At 36.9% G+C, this 14,010-nt stretch overlaps 1 protein-coding gene across 1 annotated transcript; it reads right to left on the bottom strand.

Moving 5' to 3' along the window:
- Positions 1-9,060: 9,060 nt before the first annotated feature.
- Positions 9,061-11,637, bottom strand: LOC122072796. The gene is made up of 2 exons (XM_042637207.1): positions 11,565-11,637; positions 9,061-10,355 (listed from the first exon to the last, which is right to left on the bottom strand). Exon 2 carries the CDS (start codon positions 10,335-10,337, stop codon positions 9,189-9,191), a length of 1,149 nt encoding a protein of 382 aa, XP_042493141.1. The 5' UTR covers positions 10,338-10,355; positions 11,565-11,637; the 3' UTR covers positions 9,061-9,188.
- Between the last annotated feature and the right edge of the window lie 2,373 nt (positions 11,638-14,010).

Raw genomic sequence — 14,010 nt, forward strand, 5'->3', positions numbered from 1 at the left:
TGAATTCTACTTTGTATCCAATGCTACATAATTGACTTACACTTAGGAGATTATAGTTCAAATTTTTCACAAAGTACACATTCGAGATTGAAATACCTCCAAGTTTATTTTTCCAATACCAGCAATCTTTCCTTTGCTGTCATCTCCAAAGGAGACCCATCCTCCATCATAGTCCCGTAAGCTTGAGAATAGGTTCTTGTTGGATGTCATGTGTTTGGAGCATCCACTGTCGATGACCCATTCAGCTTCCACCTTATTCTTCAAGCAAACCTATAACAGAAATTTAATCGTACATTGGTCCCCATAATCTCATGGGTCCATCATTGTTAGTGTCAAACTTCCTGACTGGAACCCAAATGGTTTTGTACTTTTTAGGATTTTGGTTATGCCTTTGGAATGGCCTTAGGTTTCTTTGAGTCCTCTGTTTTTCATAAGATCCATTTGATCTTTGTGGAGTATAGTATCTATAGAGTCCTTGGTTTTGGTATTTCCCTTGTGGTCTATAAGTCTCCCTAGGATAGTTCTTATATCCTTGGAATTGCCTTTGGGGCCTCTCAATAGAGTACTCTCTATGAGGTTGGGTTTTTCTATACCTGGGCATAGGTCTAAAGTTTTCTTCAGGCCTATATTGCCTTCTTAGGGGTGTGTAGTAGTAGGCATGGTTAACTCTTGATCTCTCAGTTTGAGAGTTGGGTTTCTTCCTTTTCTTGGAGTGACACTGGTTTATGGAGTGTCCTGTCTTTTTACAAAAACTACATTTGATGTAGGAGGTGGATGGTTGGTTTCTTTGGTCACCCCTTCTTGGATTCCCATTTCTAGATGGATTTTGTCCATCATAACCTAGTCCTTCTCTTTCATTTGGACTCTTCCTTTGAGAACCTAGAAGGTTGTTAAGGTTCTTTTGCCCCTGGGTAAAGGTGCAGAGGGTGGAGTTCAACTTAAAGTTTTCTTCCTCCAGTTCACTTACCTTTGAGGTTAGTACCTCCACTCTCTTATTTAGTGTTTCAACCTCTTTTTCAAGTTTACTTTTATCAGACTCTAATTTTATACTTTCTTCATATAGGGCCTCAAAGGCTTCTTGAAGTTCTTCATTAGAGTCCCTTACTAAAAGTTCAGGTTGAATTTCACATACCTCTTGTTCTTCATCTCTGATGGCCATCAAGGCGAGGTTGGTGACTTCTTCTCCAAATTCACTTTTCTCTTCTTCATCACTTGAGTCCCATGTAGCTGCATAGGCCTTTCTTTTTGATTTATTTGGGCATTCAGTTCTGAAATGTCCAGGATTTCTGCACTCAAAACAAACTATGTCTTTAGTAGGAATTTCCTTGGGTTTAATTTTTGTTTTACCTTTTTCCCCATAGGATTTGTCACCGTAGGATTTGTTCTTGTGTTGGAATCTTCCTTTCTGTTTGAGGAATTTGTTGAATTTCCTCGTGATGAGTGAAATTTCCTTTTCCATGTCGAATTCTTCATCTTCTTCATCATCACTTACTTCTTCGATAGGTTGAGTTGATTTTAGCGCTATGGTTCTCCTTTTCTCAGAATTTGGTTTGTCGGCATTCAGCTCTACTTCATGCGTTTGGAGAGATCCAAGCAAGTAGTCCAAGGAGATTTTCGTCAAATCTTTGGCTTCTTCTATTGCTGTTTTCTTGGGTCTCCAAGCTGCAGGTAAGGCTCTTAAGATTTTTCTGACTTTTTCAGCGTTAGTATAAGTCTTGCCTAAACCTTTAAGATTATTCACAATATCAGTAAATCTAGTGAACATAGAAGTTATTGACACATTTTCTTTCATAGAGAATGACTCGTAATCAGAGACAAGTTGATCTACCTTTCTTTCTTTTACCTCTGCTGTACCTTCGTGTGTGACAAGAAGCATATCCCAAATTTCTTTCGCTGTGTCACATGCAATGACTCGGTTGAACTCTTGTTCATTGAGGGCACATTGAAGGTACGTAATAGCACGGAAGTTGTACTGGATGAGGATGATGTCTTCAGCCGTCCATTCTCCTTCATCCTTCGGTACTGTCTTTCCATCAACTATCTTGGTGATGATGTATGGTCCATTCTCTATGGCTCTCCATACAAGAATGTTGTAACCACACACAAAATTCTTGAATCTGCACTTCCAGAAAGAAAAGTTTTCTCCATTAAAGTACGGGGGTCTCGAGGCGTTCATGCCTTCTGGTGGTCCTTGGAATGTGGCCATGGTCTTTGACTCACTATTAAGACGATATAGTCTTAAATAAATTGAGCTCCCGCTCTGATACCAATTGAAATAACCTAGAGGGGGGGTGAATAGGTTATACTAGTGGAATTTAACTCTTTTCGATGTATAGATCACAAGTGTGATTGTAATTTAAAAATGATGCTGAATAAATAAAATAAGAACAACCACAACACAAGATTTATAGTGGTTCGACTCAATTCGAGTCTAGTCCACTCCCTACAGGAATCCTCTTGTAAGGTATTCCACTAGTTCTCCCTTTCAGTACGGTAGGTAGGGAAGAAAACCTTTACAATCTTTTTCACGGATAAGAGTATCCTTACAAATCTCCTTTACAGGCAGAGAGGCACCTTTACAATCTCCTTTAAGGTAGAGAGGCACCTTACAATCTCCTTTAAGGTAGAGAGGCACCTTACACTCTTTTTAGGATAAGAGGATCCTTACAATCTCTTAAGGATGAGAGAGTCCTTACACAAGCCTAAGTACAGTCTAGACTTTATGTAAAATAGAAAATGGAGAAGTGGAATAAAAGAGAATTACCTCCGGTGTGGTGCAAATGAAATATGCAATGATGATAGAATGAATGCACCTTTTGAAGTCTTCTTTATGCTTGTAATGTAAATGCCAAGATGTAGATGAAGACTTGTAGATGGTCTTGAGTTCCTCTTGAATGTAAAATGAAGAACTTGAACTCAAGGGATGGTGTAGACCAATTCTCACTTCTAATGCTCAAATAATGCTTCTCTAAAGTTGGGATTTATTGTCAATTGATGAGTGGTATTAGAGGTATTTATAGATGAGCTTAGGAGAGCATTTTAGGTAGTAAATCTCACTCAAACGGTCATATTCTGGGTCCACCGGTCGACCTCCATCGGTAGCCGATCGACCGCTAAGAGCCGTTGAGGCAAAATATAGCCGTTGGGGCACTTCCAGGCAGTCACCGGTCGACCGGGACTTTTATCCGGTCGACCGCCTATGGTCTCGGACATGTCCGATCGACCGGGGCTTCCAGCCGGTCGACCGCCAACATGACATGCTCTGTTTTGACAGACTGCTGTCATACTGACCAGTCATCAGTGTCTTGACCATAACTTTTCGGTCCGACTTCAGAATGATCTGAGATCAGTTGCGTTAGAATCACAACTCAATTTCCTACAACTTCTATTAAGGATTCATCTCCTAATTCTGATTTTAAGATTCCCTAAAATACCCTTGATCAGGTTACTGTGTGTTCCACACCACTTAGAAACTTTCCATACCTAGTCAAGACATGCTCTATAGTCATTCTAATATGATGCAATGCACATGCATGAGGTGAGTGCATATAAGTAGGTAGACATTACAAATTACATTGTAAATAACTTAATCTATCCTAGTGATCTTCTTCTTCACTTGAATCTTCCATTCTTTGGCCCTTCATCTTCTTTCCTTCTTGTTTGTTGTTTCATGTCTTTAAGCTTAGCTTCATGTCTTGATTCGACCTTTGATCTTCTAAGGATTTCTTCAAGCTTAATCACATTATCAATCAAGTTAAAGATGTATGTTTGCTTGTTAACACCAAAACATGGCAAGGAGTGTGGACATGTTTCCCAACATGTTGGCCCATAATGGGACAACCACTGCTCTCAATGTCAGCCAAGTCCAAGCACTGGGACCTTCAGTTGCTTCCAATTTAAGGGTGTTAAATTACCATCAATGAGTTCTGTTAATGAACTCCACCACTTTATATATTTTCTTTCTTATTGTTTAATCTGTTAATGAAACAAGTATACAACTAGTATCAGAGGATGAGTATTAAGAAAATTTGATCATCCTCCAACTCCACCACAAGTGAGATCAAATCTAAACTACGCATATTCACACAAAATATCTACTAAATATGGTATAAATTTTAGAGATCTAACAAATGTTTGAGCAAAATAGATATATAAAGAATAAAATGAACAAATTTTAAAATAATAATAATAATAGATTGATGAAGTAGTCATAGATCTTATTTAGCTTGGACTTATTAACTCAATTGAAGATTTTCTGATGTTGACTAATTAGAATAAATCAAACATCAATGGGATTTTTTTTTTAATTTTAAGAATTTAATAGAGATGATGATCATAAGGATAATAACAAACACCTTTATAATGATATATTAGTAAAAGCCCTAATTGTGTTGAAATAAGTAAAACAAATTAAAATCATAAAATGGCCTAAAATATTTTCCAAAAATCAAGGACTGAACAATAAGAAAACCCATCTCCATGTTAATAACTTAGATAATCAATGTACATATAATATTAAAACAAAACGAAAACCCTAATGTTTGTGTGTATAAATATGATTTGTTCGAAAAAGATAAGCAAAAGAGGGAGGGGGGAAGTAGAATATAACATACATTTCAATAAAGTCAACCCTAGTTCTTTTTCTTATCGTAATTTAGTAGTATCAACTAATCCTTCAATCCTCTTCTCCTCTAGGACTTTAGAACTTGTGTATATATTGTGAAAAAAAAAAAGGGTAAAATGATATTTTTGGTAAGATTGAGTTTTCCTTTAACTCTGTTGAATGGAAATCCAATCATTGCAACGGATATAAATATGCATGAGAAGTATCAGGAGGGAATTTTAAGGAACATACTAAAACCCTATAGGGGTTTGTGATCCTAAGATAGAGTGATGAACATTCCAGCTGAGTGGAGGAAAACTTTCTCCTTTTGATAATTCCAATAATTATTGAGGGCAAATTTTCTAAATATGCCATCTAGAGATGTATCACTTGACTCATACTTTAGGACCTTTAATTAAGAAAAGAAAAAAAAGTATAAGATCAGCCAAACTGGGTTTTACCTTACAAATAAATCACTTCATATTTGTTTTAAATAAGAGAAGGTCCCCACATTTCCAGTGTGGGAAATCTCTCACACCACACCAATGGTGCCATGTGGAATGGTATCATTCACATGGGATCCATATGGTTTGAAGAGAAGAAAAAATAATAAAAAAACTAATTGACAAGGGGCACGATATATTGGTTGCTTGGAATACTTTTCCTACAAATATATATATTTGAGAGGGAGCATGGTATATTGGTCGTGTGGAAAACTTTTCTCTCTTATTAATGTAAACCAAGGAAAAATATAGGTATCACAAAATTATCCAAAATGACTAGAAAAAGTAATTAAAATTACAAAGTATGCCATTTTTTATTTTATATTCATAACCATTTATTGGCATATGGTAATTTTAGTGATACTTCGAATAAGATTTTGAGTTGCATTCGTTGTTTAATATGGACTAAAATTTAGCCATTGCGTTGTATAAGGGTCCTCATTTTGGGGGGGGGGGTAAGTATGTGGTTCCTCTTTTAACTAACCCTTGTATTGTTAAGTGGCAAATAGTAAAGCGTTATACTTTACTTGTCATAGTGATGCCTAGGAGGATCAATTAAAAGAAAGGTAATTTATAGAGTGATGCCTAAGAGGACCAATTAAAAGAAGGATAATTTATAGCGTCACACCCTAAAGAATGCCATTTTTAGAGAGATACCTCCTGTATAATACTAAATTATACATAGACCCCTTACCGTTAGTTACTGTTACGAATCTAAATACAAAAATGCCCTTGCCAAAAGGTGAAGTACCTAACAATAAGTCCCCAACCACAAAAGGAAAAAATCCCATCCTCAAATCGATAACCCCAAAACCACCGGCGCCTCCTCCGCCACTGTTATTTAACAACGCAACGCCGTCTTCACCGACAGGCCTGAACCAACTATGAATTGATCCATTAGTTCCCTCTCCACAGTACAAAATCTGGTCAGTATCTCTTCGGTGACTCCCAACTGAGTATTCATAGTTCTCGGTGGAGTTGCGAGAGAGTGAGCAGCTTGGGTTGCGAGAGAACGGGAGAGTAAGAATAGGAGAGCGAAGCAGCCGTGAAGTCGTCAGAGCTCGGATTGCGTGTATAGACAGTATAGTTGTTCGATGGAGCCAATGATTGAGTGCTTCTGGCTAGTTTGGGAGGAGCAGGAGGATTTGCATTCAGTGAAGATGTGAGCGACAAGGACACATCTGGAAGTGCAAAAGAGAGATTAAGTCTCCACCTTCACCTTCTTCTCCCTCTTCTCTCTTTCGATTTCTTTGTTGAGCTCTCGCTTCGTTCCTACATCTGTAGCCCTAACCGTAGCTGCAGAATTCTCGCTCTACCAATCTTTCCTCTTCGTTCGGATTCTCCGAAATGACTTCCTTCCCATTGTTATACCTGTCCTTGTCCAACGCTCTTAATAGACTCTTCCCTGAAATATTTTTTTTTTCTTGGAAACCATTTTGGTATTATCGCAGAGATAGCTCAGGGTAAGCTCCTGTGATCCCAGATTCCCAATTCTTTTGAAAGGAACCAATCAATACCCAACTCTGATTCGTGCAGAAAATCGCTGCTACCCTTTTTAAAATAGCCAATTTTCCCATCTGGGCTCTCTCGATTTTGCACGAAAACGTGTTTTCTGATCTTATTTGTTGTAGAGCCTTCAGTTGCGTGAACAAAACCATTCGAGAGATCGGTATCCGAAAACATGGTTGGTCAGAGCGAGAGAGTCACAAGCAGCTCTCTCCTCCCCCTAAAGAACAAAGAGAGAGAGAGAGAGAGAGAGAGAGAGAGAGAGAGAGAGAGAGAGAGAGAGAGAATTTGTTGGAGTAGGTTCCCCTTTCGTCCAGTTCTTCTACTACTCTTTCAACTTCAAAAATAGACCCTGTTTCGTTTTGAGCTAATCTTTTCTCACCTCTCCATTGCTTGCCTGCAAGAGATTCCTGCAACGGGAGAAGGTGGGTGGAGGTACGGTTGATGAGAAAACATGTGTTTCAGTCAATAGGGTAAAATAGTCATTTTAATTTCTCACTTAACCGTGACTGGCGGTAGGAGGTCTGAGTATAATTTGAAAAAATATAAGGGTGCTCCTACAATACTGGCATTCTCCAGAGGATGGCATTGTAAATTACCCTTAAAAGAAAGGGGAAAGAATCACTACACCTCTTAGGAATCATAAATTAGACAGGAAATTGAAGAAATAAAAAAAGTATATATAAAAAGGGCACATGCTTCCTCTGTACCTTTAATTATGTAATACAGTTTCATTGTTTGGAACTATATCCTACCATGTTGCAACTTAGTTGGTGGGCAAAAATCAAAATTTGTGATGGCAGAGGTAATCCATGTAATATTCCATTAACTGACAGTTATCAAAGTAAACAGGATTCAATTTTAAAATTGAAAAAGTTCGTGAAAATCCGATTCAATTTCTAAGTTCTAAAATAACACATCGTGAAAATAGGGTTTGCACATTTAGTTCTATAGTAATTTAAAAAACTTGCACCTTTTATTTTATATTTTAGAATTTTACAGGAAGCGGTGGTTCAATTGTATCACTTGAAAAATATGAAAAGCAAATTTTTATCGTTGGTTTTTATGAGAACCAATCTCTACTCAGGGCAAACTAGCATAAATCATTGTGAAGATGAAAAAAAATGAAAGTACTATAAGATCCTTACCTTCTCCATTATAATAGTTGGACACACAATTTTATTTTATTTTATTATTATTATTATTTTTAATCAAGGTGTCCAAGTTAGCTTACGCGCACCTCAACTAATCCTCGGCACACAAGTTTAATTGTAGACATAAAAACAAGTGAAAAAGAATGATGCTCTCTACGCCATGACACAGGGAATATAAAAAGACCTCCCTACCCCCATGTGGTCGATGCCTTTGCCTATCTTTCCATTGGCTCACGTGCTGGCACAATAGCCATGCAACCAACAATCATTGTATTGCCCTAAAAACAATTTGTTCATGCTAAAATGGCCAAAATACCATTTGGTCATTGAAGGCTCTCACGACTAAGGGTGTCAATCAGTTTTATTTTTTTTATCCAGTTCAATATTGGATACAAAAGACAGAAGCAAAAACAAAGAATAGAAACACGTTTTCAAAATCAAAACTGGCCAACTTGGTTTCGATTCGATTTCAGTTTTTACTCAGTTTCATATTCAGCTTAGGTAATATTTTAGGGTACATGGGCCAAGTTTTTACATCATCACCAGTAAATATAATCATACATGGTTTCTTATTCGGTTCAAAAATAGGTAATCCAACAGTTTCATTTATGAAACCGAAACAGAAAAAGATTTTAACTTTTGAAACCAAAATCGATCAGTTGAAAATTGGATTAGGGTTATTAGATCGCTACAAGTAGGAAGGAATTGATGGGATTGCCAAATGAAGTGAGAAACGATAAGTAAAGGAACAGGAAGTCATAAATCTATTCAAATGGGAAATTGGAAGAGAACCCCAAATAAGGGAAAGAGATATCTGTCAATGAGAAAATAGGATTTAAGAAGTAACCCAGAAGGGTCTCTCTCTCTCTCTCTCTCTCTCTCTCTCTCATTTCGAGTTTGGACTTTATCAGCAACGACACGGAAATGGAGATATCGATTAGCCATTTGGCCTTCAAAACATGTTCTAAGTACTGATTTAGTGCCTTGTATTCTCTTTGAAGACATGTTCTTAGAATCTCTCTTCGTATGAGCATGGTTCATGTTTACCAAAAAAATGAAAATCATTCCGGAGTAGCATGCACTCCAGCTATTGGATACTCACTGTCGTTCACTGCCTCACCGCAGAGGATCTGGGCACTTGAGAAAAATGCCCCGGTTTTCTTTTCTCAGCTGCTGCCATCTAGCTGTTGCAGCATAATGAGAAGTCATTGGAGATTTCAAGATCCACTGAAAACAGAAGTGTCATTTCATAGCCCCACTGAAAACAAGAGTCAAGGTTATATTTCCCTTTTTATAACTACTCAATTGGGACATAGCTATAAGAAGATGAAATATGGTGACAAATTTTAAATATATTGAGTCTTTATTATTGATTCCCAAAGAGCCCCTCATGCTCAACATCTCTCTGAATAATAACTCAAATCAAAATGAGAAAGGCAAACACATAGACATGTTAATGGAGTGAGCGTTCCAAGCTGATAACATCCTGATGTCAATAGGCACCCGCTTGATCTCCTGTTTCTCTATATCAACAACGTAGTATTCCAGTTTACTTACCCATTTCTTATGATGTTTAGAAAGCAAGAATTTCCCATTGTAAAGGCTCCCAATGTAGTAGAGATCATCCGAGGACACAACTGGGTAGCATCTTATAGTAGCCAAGCTAACACTGAATATTCTTTCCCATGTACCATCAGAAATATTCTTCAATTTCCATATCTCTAGCTGAATTTGGCAGCTTACTTCATACTCAATCAAGGAAAGACAGCCCCCGATTTCAAGAAGATCAAAAGCACAAGGACGCTGTGGACTATACATGTTAGGCACAGGAGTTACAAGAAACTTCTCATTGTTCAAGTCCATAGAGATTATCTTGGTAGAATACCCAGTGAAGACGTCTCCATGCCAATGAAGAAAGCCATTAATAGAAATTGAATACCCTGGAATAATACTTCCATCAAGAGTTTCATCAATTGGTCTCCATGTAGTAGAACCTTGGTTCAGTACTTCACACCTGATAATGTTGTTTCCAATTGTCCTTCCAAAACACACCACCTTGTACATTTTAGTTGTAGGATTAAGCCCAATCCCATAATAGTTGAGATATTCATCACTTACTGACAAGGGACTATGAGGAAGCCAAAGGGTTTTCTGGGTAGCAAGGTTCAAAACTGAGAGGTAAGGTTTTTCCACTTTCGGTTTTATTAATGCGAACTCATTACATGAACTGACAAACTTCTTAGTGAACTGAAGACGAGTTGATTCTATTTTTGAAAGATAACCACCTCTCATTGTAACATGATAAGTCTCATAAAATCTCAATGATGGTTCTTGTAGGAGCAAGAAGAATCCTTGATTAAGGTAGTAAGCTCTAATGAAATCAGGGTTGGAAATCATACCAAACCAATCCTTGCATACTAGAGATGCAATGTGAAGGGAGGCTATTGGTAGCCAAAGGAAGACATTACTGAAAATTTCCGGTGCGAAGTAAGTTGATGTTATCTCTGTATCCTTATCCTTGGAAGGTTCAATTGAACTCTTTTGCTTCTTCGACTTGTCAGCTTTGTCCATGTCTAATAATTACTTCCTCTGCAATAAAAACATGGTGCAAGAACTCCACAATGAACTCATGAAAAAAGCTAAACAATATATTGTTAAACTAAAGAGGATTGCTTGAGAAGCCTATATTATATAATACACAATGCTGTCTAACATGCAAGGACCATAGCAGATGATAAAACTCACAGCATAGAAGATGACTATTGATGGTGCTTTAGTCTTTAGGCAATATCATCACGAGTCAGAGATCATGTGGAACAAAAATCAGATTCAACATGCAATTGTGAAGTTTGGAAAGTGCTTAACTTCAAAAGGTTGTATACTATGGGGATAGAAATCAGTGGAGAGTGAATCCTCTTTTTTAGAGTTCCATGGTTAAATAAAAATTGTGTCTAATTATTAAAATAAAATACCAAAATCTAATACATTGTGGGCCATACATTTGTGATGAAGATGAAACTCGAAAAGTGGTTAATCAAAGTGATTACAACTTTTCTACCAAAAAAAAAAAAAAAAGTGATTACAACTTCCATCCAATGGATGATTTATCTAGAAGAACATTCTACACGGCATAAAAAGGATGGAGCAAAAAGGATATAAAAAAAAACAAGTATACAACATATATCAGATGTTGATTGATAAAGAGAATAATCAACCTCTAATTCCACCTCATGTGATCCAATGTAAGCACATGAAATATCTGCTAAATTTGATACAAATCTTACAGATCTAACAAACATGAGCAACGGATACAGAAAAAAAAAAAACAAATCTATGATAAAAAATTCATAGATTGCTGAGGTATTCATAAATCTCACTAAGCTCGGGCTTAACATAATTGAAGATTTTCTAGTGTTGACTAATTAGAATAAATCAATTGTCCAATATCCAAACGACAATACAATTTTTCAAAATTTTAGGAATTTTATGGAAATGAATATCATAGAGTAATAATAGACGCCTTTATAATAATATCTCAGTAAAATGCTAATTACGTTGGATGAAGAAAGGTAAACTACAATCGCAATTCAGCCTAAAAAATTTCAAAGAAATCAATGATTGAACGATTTGAAAACCATCTCCAAGGTTAGTAACTTAGATAATCGATGTGTATATAACATTAGCAACTAAACCCTAATGTCAGTGTGTGACTAAGAGAATATAAATTCAGCATATTTTTTCATGCGATTTGTTCCAAGAGGATAAACAATAGGAGGAAGTTATAGAATATAACATTACCCTTCAATAAACTCAATCCTCGTCCCTTTTCTTCTTTACAATCAAGCAGTACCAACTAACCCTTCAATCCTCTTCTGTAACTCCTCTAGGACTTTAGAACTTATGTATACATATTGTAGAGAATAGGTTAAGATGATATTTTTGGTAGGACAAAATTTCCCTTTAGCCACGGTGAATGGGAATCCACTCACCGCCGCAAGTTTAGACATGCACGGGGTATTAGGAGTGCATTTTTGGTAACTACTAAAACCTTATAAGGGTTTGTGAACCCTTGCATGGGGTGATGAACGCTCCAATCGGGTTGAGAAAAAATTCTCCTTTTTGGTAAATCCAATAATTAATGAGGGCGGATTTTCTAAATGTGTCATCTAGAGAGATATCACTTGACTAATGCTTTAGGGCCTTTAACTTAGAGGAAATATTAGATTACCCAAAAATGGATCTCACATTACAAAATAAACCACCTAATATTTTTTTTAAGAAAGAGAGGGTCCCCACACCGTCTGTGTGGTGGAATCTCCCTTGCCACACCAGGAGCCATAGGAACGTTATCATTAATATGACGCTCATATGGTCAGAACACTCAGAAGAGAAAAGAAAATAACAAAAAGGCCATGCGAGAGGGCACACATATGGTACATTGGCTACGTGGGAAACTTATTTCCTTTGATTAATGTAAACCGAGAAAAAATAGGGGTTTTACAAAATCATCCAAAATGAAAAGTGGAAGTAGCTACAATTACAAAAGATGTCATTTTGAATTTTTTTTTATCCATCGCTGGCATTTTGGTAATTTTACTAAATCTTTCAGACAGATTTTGATCAACTTTTATTGCTTTAGAATAAAAATTGGCCATTGAGATGTATGTGGGTCTGTTAACACAAGTAATTGTGTTCATATTACATTCTCTCATTAAAGAGGATACAATTTATGCAAAATATGAATGCCCTAGTCAACTAGGATTGTATACAAGGAGGATACTTTACAAGATATGATACATGCAATATTGAATCCTACCAAAATTGTACTACCAAACTTGACAAAGAGTATATTGAGTTGCCCGATTGGATTAGGACTTAATATACATCAATACACCCCTTCAAGGGGAAGAGTCGTATGCACGAATCTTCAACTTGCTGCGAATAATTGGAATTGTTCCATAGATAAGGCCTTTATGAGAACATCTGCAATTTGGTCCTTGGAAGAAATGAATTGAGCAGAGAGCTGAAGGTGAGCAACCAGTTCATGCACAAAACGATAGTCAATTTCCACATTTTTAGTGCATGTGTAAAATACAGGATTGGATTGTTATTTGGGTGCCTCCTTCATCTAATTGCCTCAAATTAAACATTGTTGGATGTTCTCTTGGAAATCCAAGTTGTTCTGGGGCTGGTGGCATTATTAGGGACAACAATGGATCTCCAAAGCAAAGTTTTGCTGTCTATGAAGGTGGGGCTGGTGGCATTATTAGGGACATCAATGGATCTCCAAAGCAAAGTTTTGTTGTCTATGAATATGTGGGGGCCAACTTCATGGCAGAATTCAACGCCTTTTTCTATGGGCTGTGTACACTGCTTCATTGATGAATGTTGTGGATTTGTGGATTGAATGTGACTCGCAGGCAGTGGTGATTTGCATCACCAATAAAAAGTTTCATAGATTTTTCAGCAAAAATGGTGGTTTTATAAAAGGTATTTAGATAGCATTTCATGGAGGAGCTCACATTGCTATAGGGAAGGAAACGTGGTAGCTGATAGATTGGCTAAACATGCTGCAACAACTTGGTTAACTACAAGCTGAAAATTTGCGCCATCCTTTTTCCATGAAATAATATAGGACTCAAATATGAGACCAATATATAGATTCTGTTAGTTAGTTTTACCTTTGATTGGGTTTCCTTTATGCTGATGGCAAAGCCGAAGGTAGAGAAGTTATTCAATGGGTTTTTCTCTCATTCTTTGTGATTGTAATTCTTCATTTATTTAATATATATTTTTGCTGAATTTTAGCAAAAAAATAAAATAAAATAAAATAAAATACAGGATTGGCAGAAAAATATGTTTCCCTAATGTTATCACACCAAAGAATCAAAGGGCCACATACAAAGAATCTAAGCTCATTGAAAAGCGATTCCGGCCAGATAAACTTTGTAGAGGTATCAACCAAGGCTTCGTATTTATCCTCAGTGGAGGATCTAGCCACGATTTTCTACTTATGGGAGGTCCCGAAGATGAGATTGGGACCAAGGAAAATGGCATAATCCTCAATCGATCGTCGATCTTCAGAGCTACCTACCTAGTCAGCATCACCAAAGGCATAGAGCAAGGTGGTGGAAGACTGCTAGAGAAGGAGACCATGACCACATCTGGCCTTGAGATAACGTAAGATGCATTTGATCAATGTCCAATTATCTTCAATGGGGGCATGCATAAACTGCATGCCGTG

This window comes from Macadamia integrifolia, chromosome 3 (assembly GCF_013358625.1).
Source record: "Macadamia integrifolia cultivar HAES 741 chromosome 3, SCU_Mint_v3, whole genome shotgun sequence".
NCBI lineage: Eukaryota > Viridiplantae > Streptophyta > Magnoliopsida > Proteales > Proteaceae > Macadamia > Macadamia integrifolia.

Excerpts from the sequence above, each read along its gene's own strand:
- LOC122072796 (XM_042637207.1), bottom strand. The coding sequence starts at position 10,337 with ATGGACAAAGCTGACAAGTCGAAGAAGCAAAAGAGTTCAATTGAACCT.